The 12,784-nt window shown below is 38.5% G+C and overlaps 1 protein-coding gene across 2 annotated transcripts in view; it reads left to right on the top strand.

The window, feature by feature from the left end:
• Positions 1–12,784, top strand: part of LOC115211592 (FYVE, RhoGEF and PH domain-containing protein 2) — a 531,041-nt gene that overhangs the window by 110,666 nt on the left and 407,591 nt on the right. For both annotated transcript variants that reach the window (XM_036503008.1, XM_029780160.2), the window contains one exon: positions 4,956–5,135. In XM_036503008.1, the coding sequence (XP_036358901.1) occupies positions 4,956–5,135 (180 nt within the window). The remainder of the gene's footprint in view (positions 1–4,955; positions 5,136–12,784) is intronic.

Here is a 12,784-nt window from a genome sequence, read left to right as displayed (position 1 = left end):
TTGTGTATATATCTATATGTGTATATGTATGTGTTATACACACACACATGTATGTGTGTGTACGGCCACACTACCAATGATCTATACTTTACGAATAGCAACATATATTCTTAATCCAATTTATATGTGACGAGTTAAATATTCATCTCAGGAGATATTTTGAGATCCTTATTTCCTAAGTTAACCTGCTTAAATAGATAAAAAAAATTTTTTCTATATTTCCGACTTATATTTACCTGCTAACACAGCACATCCTTATTTACCTTGTGTAATCATAACAATCGCAGTGTCCTATCTCTACCAGTCACTGCTTGTAACCAGTGAAATTGGAAATACTTTGGAGATAGGGGAGATGGGTGAGGTAGGGGAGATGGGTGAGGTAGGGATGATGAAGAACGAGAATCTGTACATTTATGAAATGATAAAGAGAAAAGTATTTCAAATATGCAAGTGCGAGCACACACACACACACACACACACACACACACACACACACACACGCATACATACACACACAAACACACACACAGATACACACACACATACACACACATACATACACACACATACACACACACATACACACACACATACACACACACATACACACACATACATACTCACACAAATACACACACATACACACACATACACACACATACATACACATACACACACATACACACACATACACACACACACACACATACACACACATACACACACATACATACTCACAGATACACACACACATACACACACACAAACACACAAATACACATACATACATACACACACACTTGTATATAATTCATGTATGTGTATTTGTGTGTATATGTGTGTAAGGGTGTGTGACCTAGTGTTCATAACGTGGAGCTCCTGATCAGAAAGATGTGGTTTCAATTCATGGTCTGGTTAGTACATTATATCATTGAGTAAAGCACTTCATTATTGCCACTCCATGCTTACTCAACAGAAGGGAGTACCAACTGAATGTTGGTGCAGCCCTTCCTCCTTCTTATGCCGTTCCATCTTAGACGTTCTGCTGAGTCAAGTTGGGAGGAGTGAGAAGTTATCCATTTCTTCTTACAACTCCAAAGACACCTAAAATTTTCAGTGACAGTATGGTACATGCTACCACATAACACTCATTTCCAAGTAATGGCTATGGTATAGTTATGTATGTGTATGTATGGGAAAGGGAGACATTGAAAGTAAGGGATGGATTTTGAAAGGAAGAGGTTCTGGAAAGAAGAGTATATATGAATATATATACAAGGGCTGTTGAAAAGTTCCTGGCTTTGGGTAAATGCCAGGAGGATCAGCGAATTATGATTTTATTTCACATATTTCCCTCTCAGATTCACACACTTATTGCAGGGCCTTTTGCGATACCCTTAAAGCCAGGAACTTTTCAGCATCCTATTGTGTGTGTATATATATATATATAATGTGTGTGCACCTGTATGTATATATATACATATATACACAGCCAAAAAGACACATATATCCCTCTCTCTCTTTCGGAGAGGCACTGAGCAGCTACACGCACACATATACACACATGGCAGCAACTCCCACCTGCCGAATTCAATCACAAAGCTCCAGTCGGCTCGGGCCTAGCCAGCGGGGTGGCATCATTTGAAGGCTAAAGCAATGCAAAAGCGGGTACTTAATTCATACTATTTTTCCATTATGTGCCAGTTTGGCTGGGTAACACTGCAAGCAAGCAAAATTCAAGCTGACTTTTTATGTATTATAGATATATATAAATGTATACATATGTGTGTGTGTATGTGTGTATGTGCATGTGTGATGTCATTAAGAACTAAATAACCTTTCAAGAGAATGTGAATTAATTCTATTTTGAGAATATCTTGAATCACACACATAAAGCAATAAATAATGGCTTGTAAATATCAGGTTGAAAACCCCTTTTGGATAGGAAAAGCCAAAGGCTTGTTTTATTGAAATATAGCCATTTGTATTTTTTTATATACACGTGTGTCTGTACGTGAATGCTATTTGGTATTATGGTTCAAGTTGTTGGAAAACAACAAAACATTTGTTGATGGTAGGACTCTAAACATTAAGTGAAATACATTGATGATATTGTTTTAACTAGAATTCCAGCTTTACGCTTAATGATGTATTTAACCATTCAACCACTTCATTAAGCTATAACTGATGAAAGCTGAAGTCCTAGTCAGATCAATGTAAATTCTGAACTGTAGTTGTTTGGCAAGTGACTTGGTACAATAACCTTGTGCTAAAACTGAGGCTACTATATCATGAAAGAGCTATTTTAGCCATTTAAAACACACAAAACTGTTCAATTCATTTTTCCTTTATTCCTTGATGTGTTAAATTTTTTTGCTTTCAACATCTTTGTTACTGACACATTTTCACTGCCACTTATTGAATGAGAGTTACTGGCTGGTTCTTTTAGACACCCGGTATACTTTCTTCCTTTTTTGTCATGGTGATTGGCCTTTAATATGGAGATGTTAAAATCGAAATCGAATTGAACCAGCCAGGATCCCTGGTCTGGTGGTACGTAAAAAGCACTATCCGACTCGTGGCCGATGCCAGCGCCTCCACTGGCTTCCGTGCCGGTGGCACGTAAAATACACCAATCCGCCCGTACGACAGGCACCCATGCCAACCCCCTTTGTTTGCGAAGACATGTTGGGGCAAGCGAAATCGAGATCGAATTGAACCAGCCAGGATCCCTGGTCTGGTGGTACGTAAAAAGCTCTATCCGACTCGTGGCCGATGCCAGCGCCGCCTCCACTGGCTTCCGTGCCGGTGGCACGTAAAATACACCAATCCGCCCGTACGACAGGCACCCATGCCAACCCCCTTTGTTTGCGAAGACATGTTGGGGCAAGCGAAATCGAGATCGAATTGAACCAGCCAGGATCCCTGGTCTGGTGGTACGTAAAAAGCACTATCCGACTCGTGGCCGATGCCAGCGCCGCCTCCACTGGCTTCTGTGCCGGTGGGACGTAAAATACACCAATCCGACCGTACGACAGGCACCCATGCCAACCCCCTTTGCTTGCGAAGACATGTTGGGGCAAGCGAAATCGAAATCGAATTGAACCAGCCAGGATCCCTGGTCTGGTGGTACGTAAAAAGCACTATCTGACAGCACCGCCTCGACTGGCTTCCATGCCGGTGGCACATAAAATACACCAATCCGACCGTGGCCGTTGCCAGCCTCGCCTGGCACCTGTGCAGGTGGCACGTAAAAAGCACCCACTACACTCACGGAGTGGTTGGCGTTAGGAAGGGCATCCAGCTGTAGAAACATTACCAGATAAGACTGGAGCCTGGTGCAGCCTTCTGGCTTCCCAGATCCCCGGTCGAACCGTCCAACCCATGCTAGCATGGAGAACGGACGTTAAACGATGATGATGATGATGATGATGATGTTACCCACTGTATTATAAAGTACAATTTATATAAACATAGTCACAGGTGTGGCTGTGGTTAACAAACTTGCTTCCCAACTATATAGATTTACTGTGTAGCCCCTTGAGCAGGTGCCCAAAGCCTCGTGAATGGATTTGGCAAAGGGAAACTGATAGAAGCCCATTGTGTATATGTATGTGTTTGTGTATACCCTTCTTTAGATAACATGTGATGGTTGTAAATGAGCATCATCATCATCATCATCATCATACTCTTTCATGAAAAACATATCTGGCCATGGGGAAATATTATCTTACTTGGAAACAGGTGAGGGTTAGCAACAGGAAATGTATCCAGCTGTAGAGAATATACCCCAACAAATTCCATCTGACTCATGCAAGCATGGTTTCAGTTTCAATCTCATGGCCCCAGATTGAGCCATACTTAGTGAGTGAACTTCGATGGAAACTGTGCAGAAGCCCATTGAATGGATTGCACTTGAGATTCAAAGGTTCAGCTTCATTACACATACAGATTCTGCTTCAGAATTACTTTAAAAGTACACAGATTTGTGGAATACTCAACCACTATCACATTAATTCAATGAATAAGTAATATCAAGAAATATAGCATATTTACTCACTAATAATTTGTCTTTTATCAAATTTCTTGAAACTTATACACAATGACAAAAGGAATATTAATATTCAAAGGAAAAATATTTAATTACCTTGAAATTAAATTTAAATGAAACAAATTTTCTTTGTATAAACCTCCCATAACTGCTCATCATTTACTCCTCCACCCACCCTCCCATCCCCTTTCCTCCCCCATTCTTCCTCTTCTTCTTCCTACCCTCCTCTTTCTCCCTTCTCTGCATTCTTCTTCCTCCCACTCTTCCTCCTATCCTCCCATTTTTCATGACCCCACTTCCTGTCCTCCTTCCATTCCACCTCCCTCTCTGTTTTTCTGGGTGTGTGTGTGCGTGCGTGCGTGTGTGCGTGTGTGTGAGTGTCTGCTACATGTTTTCACTCGTTGCCTGCCACTAAGCATTCATACTTCACTTCATATGTTAACCCTTTTGTTACTGTATTTATTTTGAGATGCTCTGTGGTTCTTTCAATTTATTTTAAATATAACAAAGGATTTAGTAAAATAACTTGGTTATCATTCAGCTAGTGTTAGGAATATAAATTGTGACTAAGGTTTGATGGAAGATTTTAATTCAAAACTTATGAAAACAAGACGTTTGTACTCAGAGCCAGAGCCGGTTTCAGCCGGGTTGGTAACGAAGGGGTTAAGTTGCTTCTGTATATTTCCATTACTCTTGTTTCTCCTCGCTTTATACAATGTAATGTATGAATGGAGAAATTGACCAATCATTGAGAAATTGACCAATCATTGAGAAATTGACCTACATTTTATTGGCTATTATTACATCAAAGTGTGTGTGTCTAAAGAGATAGATTTATATATGCACATACATTTGTGTGTGGTTTAAAGCTGTCTTTATATTAACAATATTCTTTTCCTCACAGGTTTTTGTAACACTGATCAGCCATTGACTACTGATAAAAACAGTAGCCTATTAGATATGCTACATGACAAAGCAGAGCTCATTGGTCAGAAGGAACTGTACAGTAGATATCGAACACGACTAGGAACTCCAGCTGTAAATCGGAGATCATATACCGAGGAGGACCTGGAGAGATTTGAACGTGAGTACTTTGTTTTATTATGGGATTCATCATAGGTGGTGAGCTGGCAGAAACGCTAGCATGCTGGGTGAAATGTTTAGCAGTATTTCATCTGTCTTTATGTTCTGAGTTCAAATTTTGCCGAGGTCGACTCTGCCTTTCATCCTTTCAGGGTTAATAAATTAAATACCAGTTGCATACTGGGGCTGATCTAATCGACTGACCGTCTCCCCTCAAAAAATTTCAGGCCTTGTGCTTAGAGTAGAAAAGATTATTGGATTCATCATCATCATTTAACATCTGTTGTCCATGCTGGCATGGGTTGGACAGGACTTTGTTGTTGTTTTTGTATTATCTATTTGAAAAAAAATATTTGTCATTATTGGTGTAAAATACAATTTTGCATAAGTGTGAAATGCAATTTAAAAAAAAAAATTCAAGCGCATTTTAAAAAAATTGAAAAGTGAAAACACGCACACACAAAATATAGTTCATATATTTATATACTTGAGCCAATAAAGTTAGAGGCCTTTATCCTGTTGCATGACTTTCAAGAAGCAGCAGCTAAGTGTCCTCAAATCTCAGCTTCTGACTGCCATTTGCATAGTGTTACATACACACACACACACACATGCATTGTCAATGTCCTTAAGAGTAACCATAAACTCTTAGTGTGTCTACTTGTAATTTTCAATTGTAAGCTGTTCTTTTGACTTTCATGTCATTGGGCAAGGCATGCTTGTGACACAGTCTCATTTCTATTTTAAGTCTGAAGCCATTCCCCTGTAATTAAAAATCAATATCCTTATTGTTATTGTTCTAATTACATGTAACCATTGATGGGAATATGATAATCATCACTAACCCACCACCACCATCATCACATCCACCACTACCACCATCACCACAATTGCCCTCACCACTGTTGTCATTGTCACCATCACCACCAATATTGCCACAACCACCACCACCACCACCATCAACATTATTCCTTACATGAGTGGATGCAGCCCTCAACATCTGAATCAAAGGATTACATTAAGTATTCCATGTGTAACTCACTCAGTTGTCGTATCAAACAGCTTCATGTATATTTAATAAACTAATTGACATCAACAGTATAATTATTGTACAAGAATCATTATTGCATGTTCTCTCTCTCTCTCTCTGATCCAGTTTTGATTTCCAGCGAGGACATTATTTCATTTTATTTTTTTTTATTTACTGGTTAGTCATTAAGCATTGGTGATTCTAGAGCATTGCCTTCAAGGACCTTATTTACATTATATCAATCCTTCTATTTTGTTTGCTGCTAATTTTATTGACCTTAAAAAGAAAGGAAAGGTGAAGTTGACCCGACATAAAGGTAAGCAACCTAAATGGATCAAAATATCATAGGCACCACCCTTTGTCTTGCTAATTTTGCAGCCCCTCACTGACACACACACACACACACACACACACACACACACACTCTCTCTCTCTCTCTCTCTCTCTCACTCACACACACACACTATACATTCATAGATGCATGTGGATATTTGTATATTGATGTAATATATTCCATTGCATATTGGTGTGGTATATTCTTTAACTTGTTTCAGTCACTTGACTTTGGGTATACTGGGGCAACCATCTCAAAGGGGTACTTTTAGTTGATCAAATCAACCCTAGTATTTAAGTCTGATGTCTATTTTGTCATTCTCAGTTTTTGCTGAACTACTAAGTCACAGGCATGTAAACAAACCTCCACAAGTTGTCAAATGGTACAACACACACACACACACACACACACACACACACACACACATATTCACATTCTTACTCTCACATGTTTAGTTAGAATAGCAGCCAATGGACCCTTTACTTTAGTGCAGCCTTTGTCTGGCAATTAACTTCACTGTGGCTCTCTAACAGGAAAGGTCCCCCCACTTCTAATCTACTTCTTACATGTTCAAAAGATATCCCACCCCTAATTTGTTTTGTGTTTGTTGTTGTTTAGCCTCAGATCAGACTTGACAGAGTCTTGTCTTAGCATGCCGAACAATATTCATAACATAAAAACATGTGACTGAACTTTGAACCAATCATTGCATAGCTTGGTAGGACAGATTTCAGCATTGAAACTACATTACCATCATAACATCTTCATCTTAATCAATGATGAGGTGATGAGCTGAAAGTAACTCCAAGATGCTGTCTTTGATGCTTGGTCAGTTTGCTTACTAAACCGGATGATTCGTTTTATGTGAAACATCGATCAGTAATCTCTGTGTTTAATTTTGCTATCATTACCATATGGATCAGTGTCTTTCAACCAAACCTAATCAATGCCTGCTATTTTCAGAAATGGTGCTAAAGTGAAATGAGAATCACAGACTATTGGTCTTCTTTGTAGCAACTAAATACACCATTGAAATAAAGAACTAAATCTAAACTAAACCTAATCACCTGAAATGATGTTTTCCTATTCTATAATCTCAGACTTTATTCTCTATTTCTATCTGTTGGTTAGCAGACATGCAATATAATATATGTATGGTTGTACGTATGTAATATATGTGTGTATGTACGCATTCATGTATGATGGAAGCACTCTGTTGGTTACGACGATGAGGGTTCCGGTTGATCCGATCAACGGAACAGCCTGCTCGTGAAATTAACGTGTAAGTGGCTGAGCACTCCACAGACATGTGTACCCTTAACGTAGTTCTCGGGGATATTCAGCATGACACAGAGAGTGACAAGGCCGGCCCTTTGAAATACAGGTACATTAGAAACAGGAAGTAAGAGTGAGAGAAAGTTGTGGTGAAAGAGTACAGCAGGGATCACCACCATCCCCTGCCGGAGCCTCGTAGAGCTTTAGGTGTTTTTGCTCAATAAACACTCACAACGCCCGGTCTGGGAATCGAAACCGCGATCCTATGACCGCGAGTCCGCTGCCCTAACCACTGGGCCATTGCACCTCCACTATGCATTCATATATACACATGCACACATACTTTGAGAATGCTCCAAGAACATGTGTGCTTATTTTCCTTCTGTTCTTCTCATTGATTGTTAATAGGTGCAGGAGTGGCTGTGTGGAAAGTAGCTTGTTTACCAACCACATGGTTCTGGGTTCAGTCCCACTGCGTGGCACCTTGGGCAAGTGTCTTCTACTATAGCCTCGGGCCGACCAATGCCTTGTCAGTGGATTTGGTAGACGGAAACTGAAAGAAGCCCGTCGTATGTATGCATATATATATATGTGTGTGTGTTTGTGTGTCTGTGTTTGTCCCCCTAGCATTGCTTGACAACCGATGCTGGTGTGTTTATGTCCCCGTTACTTAGCGGTTCGGCAAAAGAGACCGATAGAATAAGTACTGGGCTTACAAAAGAATAAGTCCCAGGGTCGAGTTGCTCGATTAAAGGCGGTGCTCCAGCATGGCCGCAGTCAAATGACTGAAACAAGTAAAAAGAGTAAAAAGAGAAAAAGAGTAACTTACTTATGTAATTCAGTCTGTCCGTCTGTCTGTCTGTACACTTCTCTTTCTGTGTAAATCTGTTTTTCCCCTCTACTCTGCCTTAATTCACTCTATCATTACTCAGTATCTCTTTATGTGTAATCATTCATCTACCTGAAAGATTGTACATAGTGAGAAATTAGCAGTGTTGGATTTTATTCTCAAGGCTGTGGTAGGAGTTAGTGAAACGTGGGCAGTGGGATCAAATCTGGATGCAGCTTTATCTTCGTCATTTTCAACTCTACTTTCCATGTTGGTAGGCTGGATGGGTCATCACTGCCTGCGTCAATTCTCTTTGTGAGCTATTACCCTCTTAAATAGTTCAAAGAACAATGTCTTGTTCAAATGTCTCACTTTTGGTAAAGTTTCTACAGCAGGTTGCCCTTCCTAATGCTAACCACTTTACACAGGGTACTGCATGTATTAGCTCTAGTAAAGCTGTGTGGCCTAGTGGCTCAAAGGTTGCCTTTATGGTCACAAGATCATGGTTTTCAGTCCCAGGTTAAGCAGCGCGTAGTGTTCTTGAGCAAAACATTTCATTTCCTGTTGCTCAGTGGTCACTTTGACATGTGGCACACTGTATATATGTACAGTCAATGTCAATTTGATAGAGGAAGTAAGCTAATGTACAGCACAAACATTTGATCATTATAAACAAATTCTTTGTGCAAATGGTTCAAAAAGAAGTTGCATAACACTCATCTGTTGTTTATGACAGAGGGGTCCACCAGGGTCCACCAGGGTCCACCAGGGTCCACCACTTGTATTTTCTTAATGTATTTGCACTAGAGAAATTGTCCAGCTCTCAGAAAGACTAAGAAGTCCTCTTGACCATTTGTTGTGTCAGATTGATTCATCCACTGCTTTACAGAGTGTTTTGAGTACATTTTATTATTACAGTGCTAGTGAAGTTGCCTTGTAATTTGCAAGATTTTTAGAGCCCCAGGACTGTGGGAGAGAGAGAGAAAGAAAGAAGAAAGAAGAGAGGATGATGATGACATAAGCTAAGCTTGTGATGTTAAAAGAAACTGAAATATGTTGGGAGGAACAGATTTATTATTGTGAAAAGCTGGCAGAAGAGAGAGGGTGACAGAAGAAACAGGAGTGGGGAATAATGTAAAAGAAAGAGTAGTGTCAGAGGTTAATGAAGATGAGAGTGAGAGAGAGAAAGAGAGAAGAGAGAGAGAGAGAGAGAGAGAGAGAGAGAGAGAGAGAGAGAGAGTCATGAGGATAAATCAAAGGAATTGAGTTGGGGAGATTCAGAACTATCCTATCTTATATTGGATAATATGAGCAATTGAAGTTTGGGATTGAGGAAGTGAGGGGTGTGTGATAAAGAGAGGGAGGGGGGAGGGAGAGAGAGAGGGAGGGGGGAAGTATCAAAGAGGTGAATCTGTAGAAAGAGAATCAGTGAAAGAGAGGCAGGGAGAGAGAGGAGGAGTGCAACAAGAGCCTTCTAGTCATTATTATTTCACCTGTTTTACCATTTTCTTGCTCAAGAGTTCAGGTTTTCTCTAGAACTGTGTCACCTATGTCATATCTTCGGTTAGGCTTGGCATCTTGAGACCAGTCTTCACTTTGTCTTCTGTTTTTCTACATCTTCCTTCCATATGTTGAAGCTGATGGATGAAGTCACTACACATAGATGTCTATTGTGTGTGTGTGTGTTTGTTTACATTGGTACCTCTTGAAAAATCAGTGAGTTAGAAGCTGTAACATTGTTATCTGTTAGCTTAGTATCTTCCAAGATGTGTGAAACAAGAAAGTCCTCATTTCTTAAACAGGGAAGAGTTAACTGCAGGGAGGGCATCATCATCATCATCATCATCGTCATCGTTTAGCGTCCGCTTTCCATGCTAGCATGGGTTGGACGGTTCAACTGGGGTCTGGGAAGCCCGAAGGCTGCACCAGGCCAGTCAGATCTGGCAGTGTTTCTACAGCTGGATGCCCTTCCTAACGCCAACCACTCCATGAGTGTAGCATCTGGGTGTAAAAGAATGCCTCATTAATATACTCATCTAACCCATGCTGGTATGGAAAAACTGGTGTAAAACTGAACAAATGATATATATATTCTTATCCCTAAATATATTGATCATATCCGGGAAGTGTTTTATTACTGCTGAAAAACTAGAGAATACAAAAACTAGAGAAAAACTAGAGAATATTGTATATGATATTCCCAAATATTGATCTCTGGTCAGCATTCTGGAATGGTTTTTGCTGTTAGTTGTTGCAATGACAAAGAGAAAAATATTTTTGAATTATACTGCTTCTCTTTGAAGTAATTGATTTTGTTTCGTTTGGAGATCAAATGCATAATCTTTCAAAATATATCTTGATAATTTACTCGCAAACATAGACGTACTCCTGTGTGCATGTCAGTGTGTGTGCACATGTGTGTGTCTGTATGTATGTGTGTGTATGTATGTATACATATATATATATATATGTATGTATATATATATATATATATATATATATATATATATATATATGTATATATATATATGTGTGTATATATATATATATATATATATATGTATATATATATGTATATATATATATGTGTGTATATATATATATATATATATATATATGTATATATATATGTATATATATATGTGTGTATGTATATATATATATATATATATATATGTATGTATGTATGTATGTATGTATATATATATATATATATAAGCAACAGAAACACAATATTAAAACCAAGAAGTAATATTTATCCCTACTTAAACATGGATGTTCTATTAGAAATAAGCTATACTACAGTTGTGACCATGAGAGAAATGCTCATATTAGCTTAAGAAGACAAAGAAAGAATACAGTACATAGCACAACTTTATCACCTCCACCTTAGTGAAGGCAGAGGTATTGTTTTCAGTCATGTTTGTTTGTTTGTCTGTGGACAAGACACCTCAAGAATCACTGGCATGTTTCCATCTGTAAGATTCACTCACAAAGTTTTGGTTGGCACAAGGATATTTTAGAAGATACTTTGTACCTAAAATCGTATAGGTGGGAAGCAAACTTCACAATCACCCAGCCACACCTGCACCAATGTATCAAATTAAGTTTTCTTTTCTTACCTGTAATTATGTAATTTCAGTTTCTATGACTCACAAGTAAACTCAATGTTTGTCCTCTATACTTAGTCTCATTTCACGTAAAATATATTCAAATATAAAAAGCATGTAAAAGGTAAGATAACTTAATCTTTGTCGTGTCATATTGCACCTTATTTATTTACCTGTAAAAATCGACAATAGATAAAACCACATTCACAATGTGCACCAACATTCATTATTATATGGAAAAATGCGAGCATAGAAAGTAATATTCTTAAGATTATAAACCTGTAAAAGTATAGGACAAGCTATTACTTCTAGTAAAGTAGAGAATAAGAAACTTTTTACTTAAAATATTGCAGCAAAGACTGCCAGTTCTTCTAATTTTTCACTTTTAGCAGTTCTCATCTTTTAAATTTATTGTACAAAACTGTTCAGCTAATTTGTAAGTTTGTCTAATTAGTCACTTTTTTCTGTATTTAATGTAGTAAATTAGCCAAATTCTACTTAAATAAGTAAAGTGTTATTTGTAAACTATAATAAAATAATTTTTAATATTCTTGTGCGAGTGTCTTCTACTATAGCCCAAAGCTGAGCTATGCCTTGAGGAAATTTGGTTGACAGAAACTGTAGGGAAGCTCATTTTGTGTGTAAAGTGTGTGTGTGTGTGTGTGTGTGTGTGTGCATACATGTGCATATATGTATATGTGTGTCTCAGTATTTACCCACCACCACCACTTGATGGTGTTAGCTTGTTTACATCCCTGTAACTTAGCAGTTCAGCAAAAGAGACCAATAGAATAAGTACCAGACTTAAAAGTAAGTACTGGGGGCAATTTAACTAAATTCTTCAAGGCAGGCCCCAGCATGGGCACAGTCCAATGACTGAAATAAAAAACAAAAATTGCTAAATGATAAAGTATAGTTGAAGCTGTGTCTTTTAAATGTACCTTTTGTTAATTTGAAGATGTAGCTGAGGTTTCACACATTCTCTATTCAGCTTTGCATAACTGGTCGAAAAGGCATGCATTGATGTTTCTGCCTCTGCAGCAAGTGTCTTGTTGGCTTCTGTGTGATGGTG

The sequence above is a fragment of the Octopus sinensis genome, linkage group LG5 (assembly GCF_006345805.1).
Source record: "Octopus sinensis linkage group LG5, ASM634580v1, whole genome shotgun sequence".
In the NCBI taxonomy this organism is placed as follows: domain Eukaryota; kingdom Metazoa; phylum Mollusca; class Cephalopoda; order Octopoda; family Octopodidae; genus Octopus; species Octopus sinensis.
The sequence above is the reverse complement of the archived record's forward strand: the minus strand, read 5'-3'. Positions and strand labels throughout refer to the sequence as shown.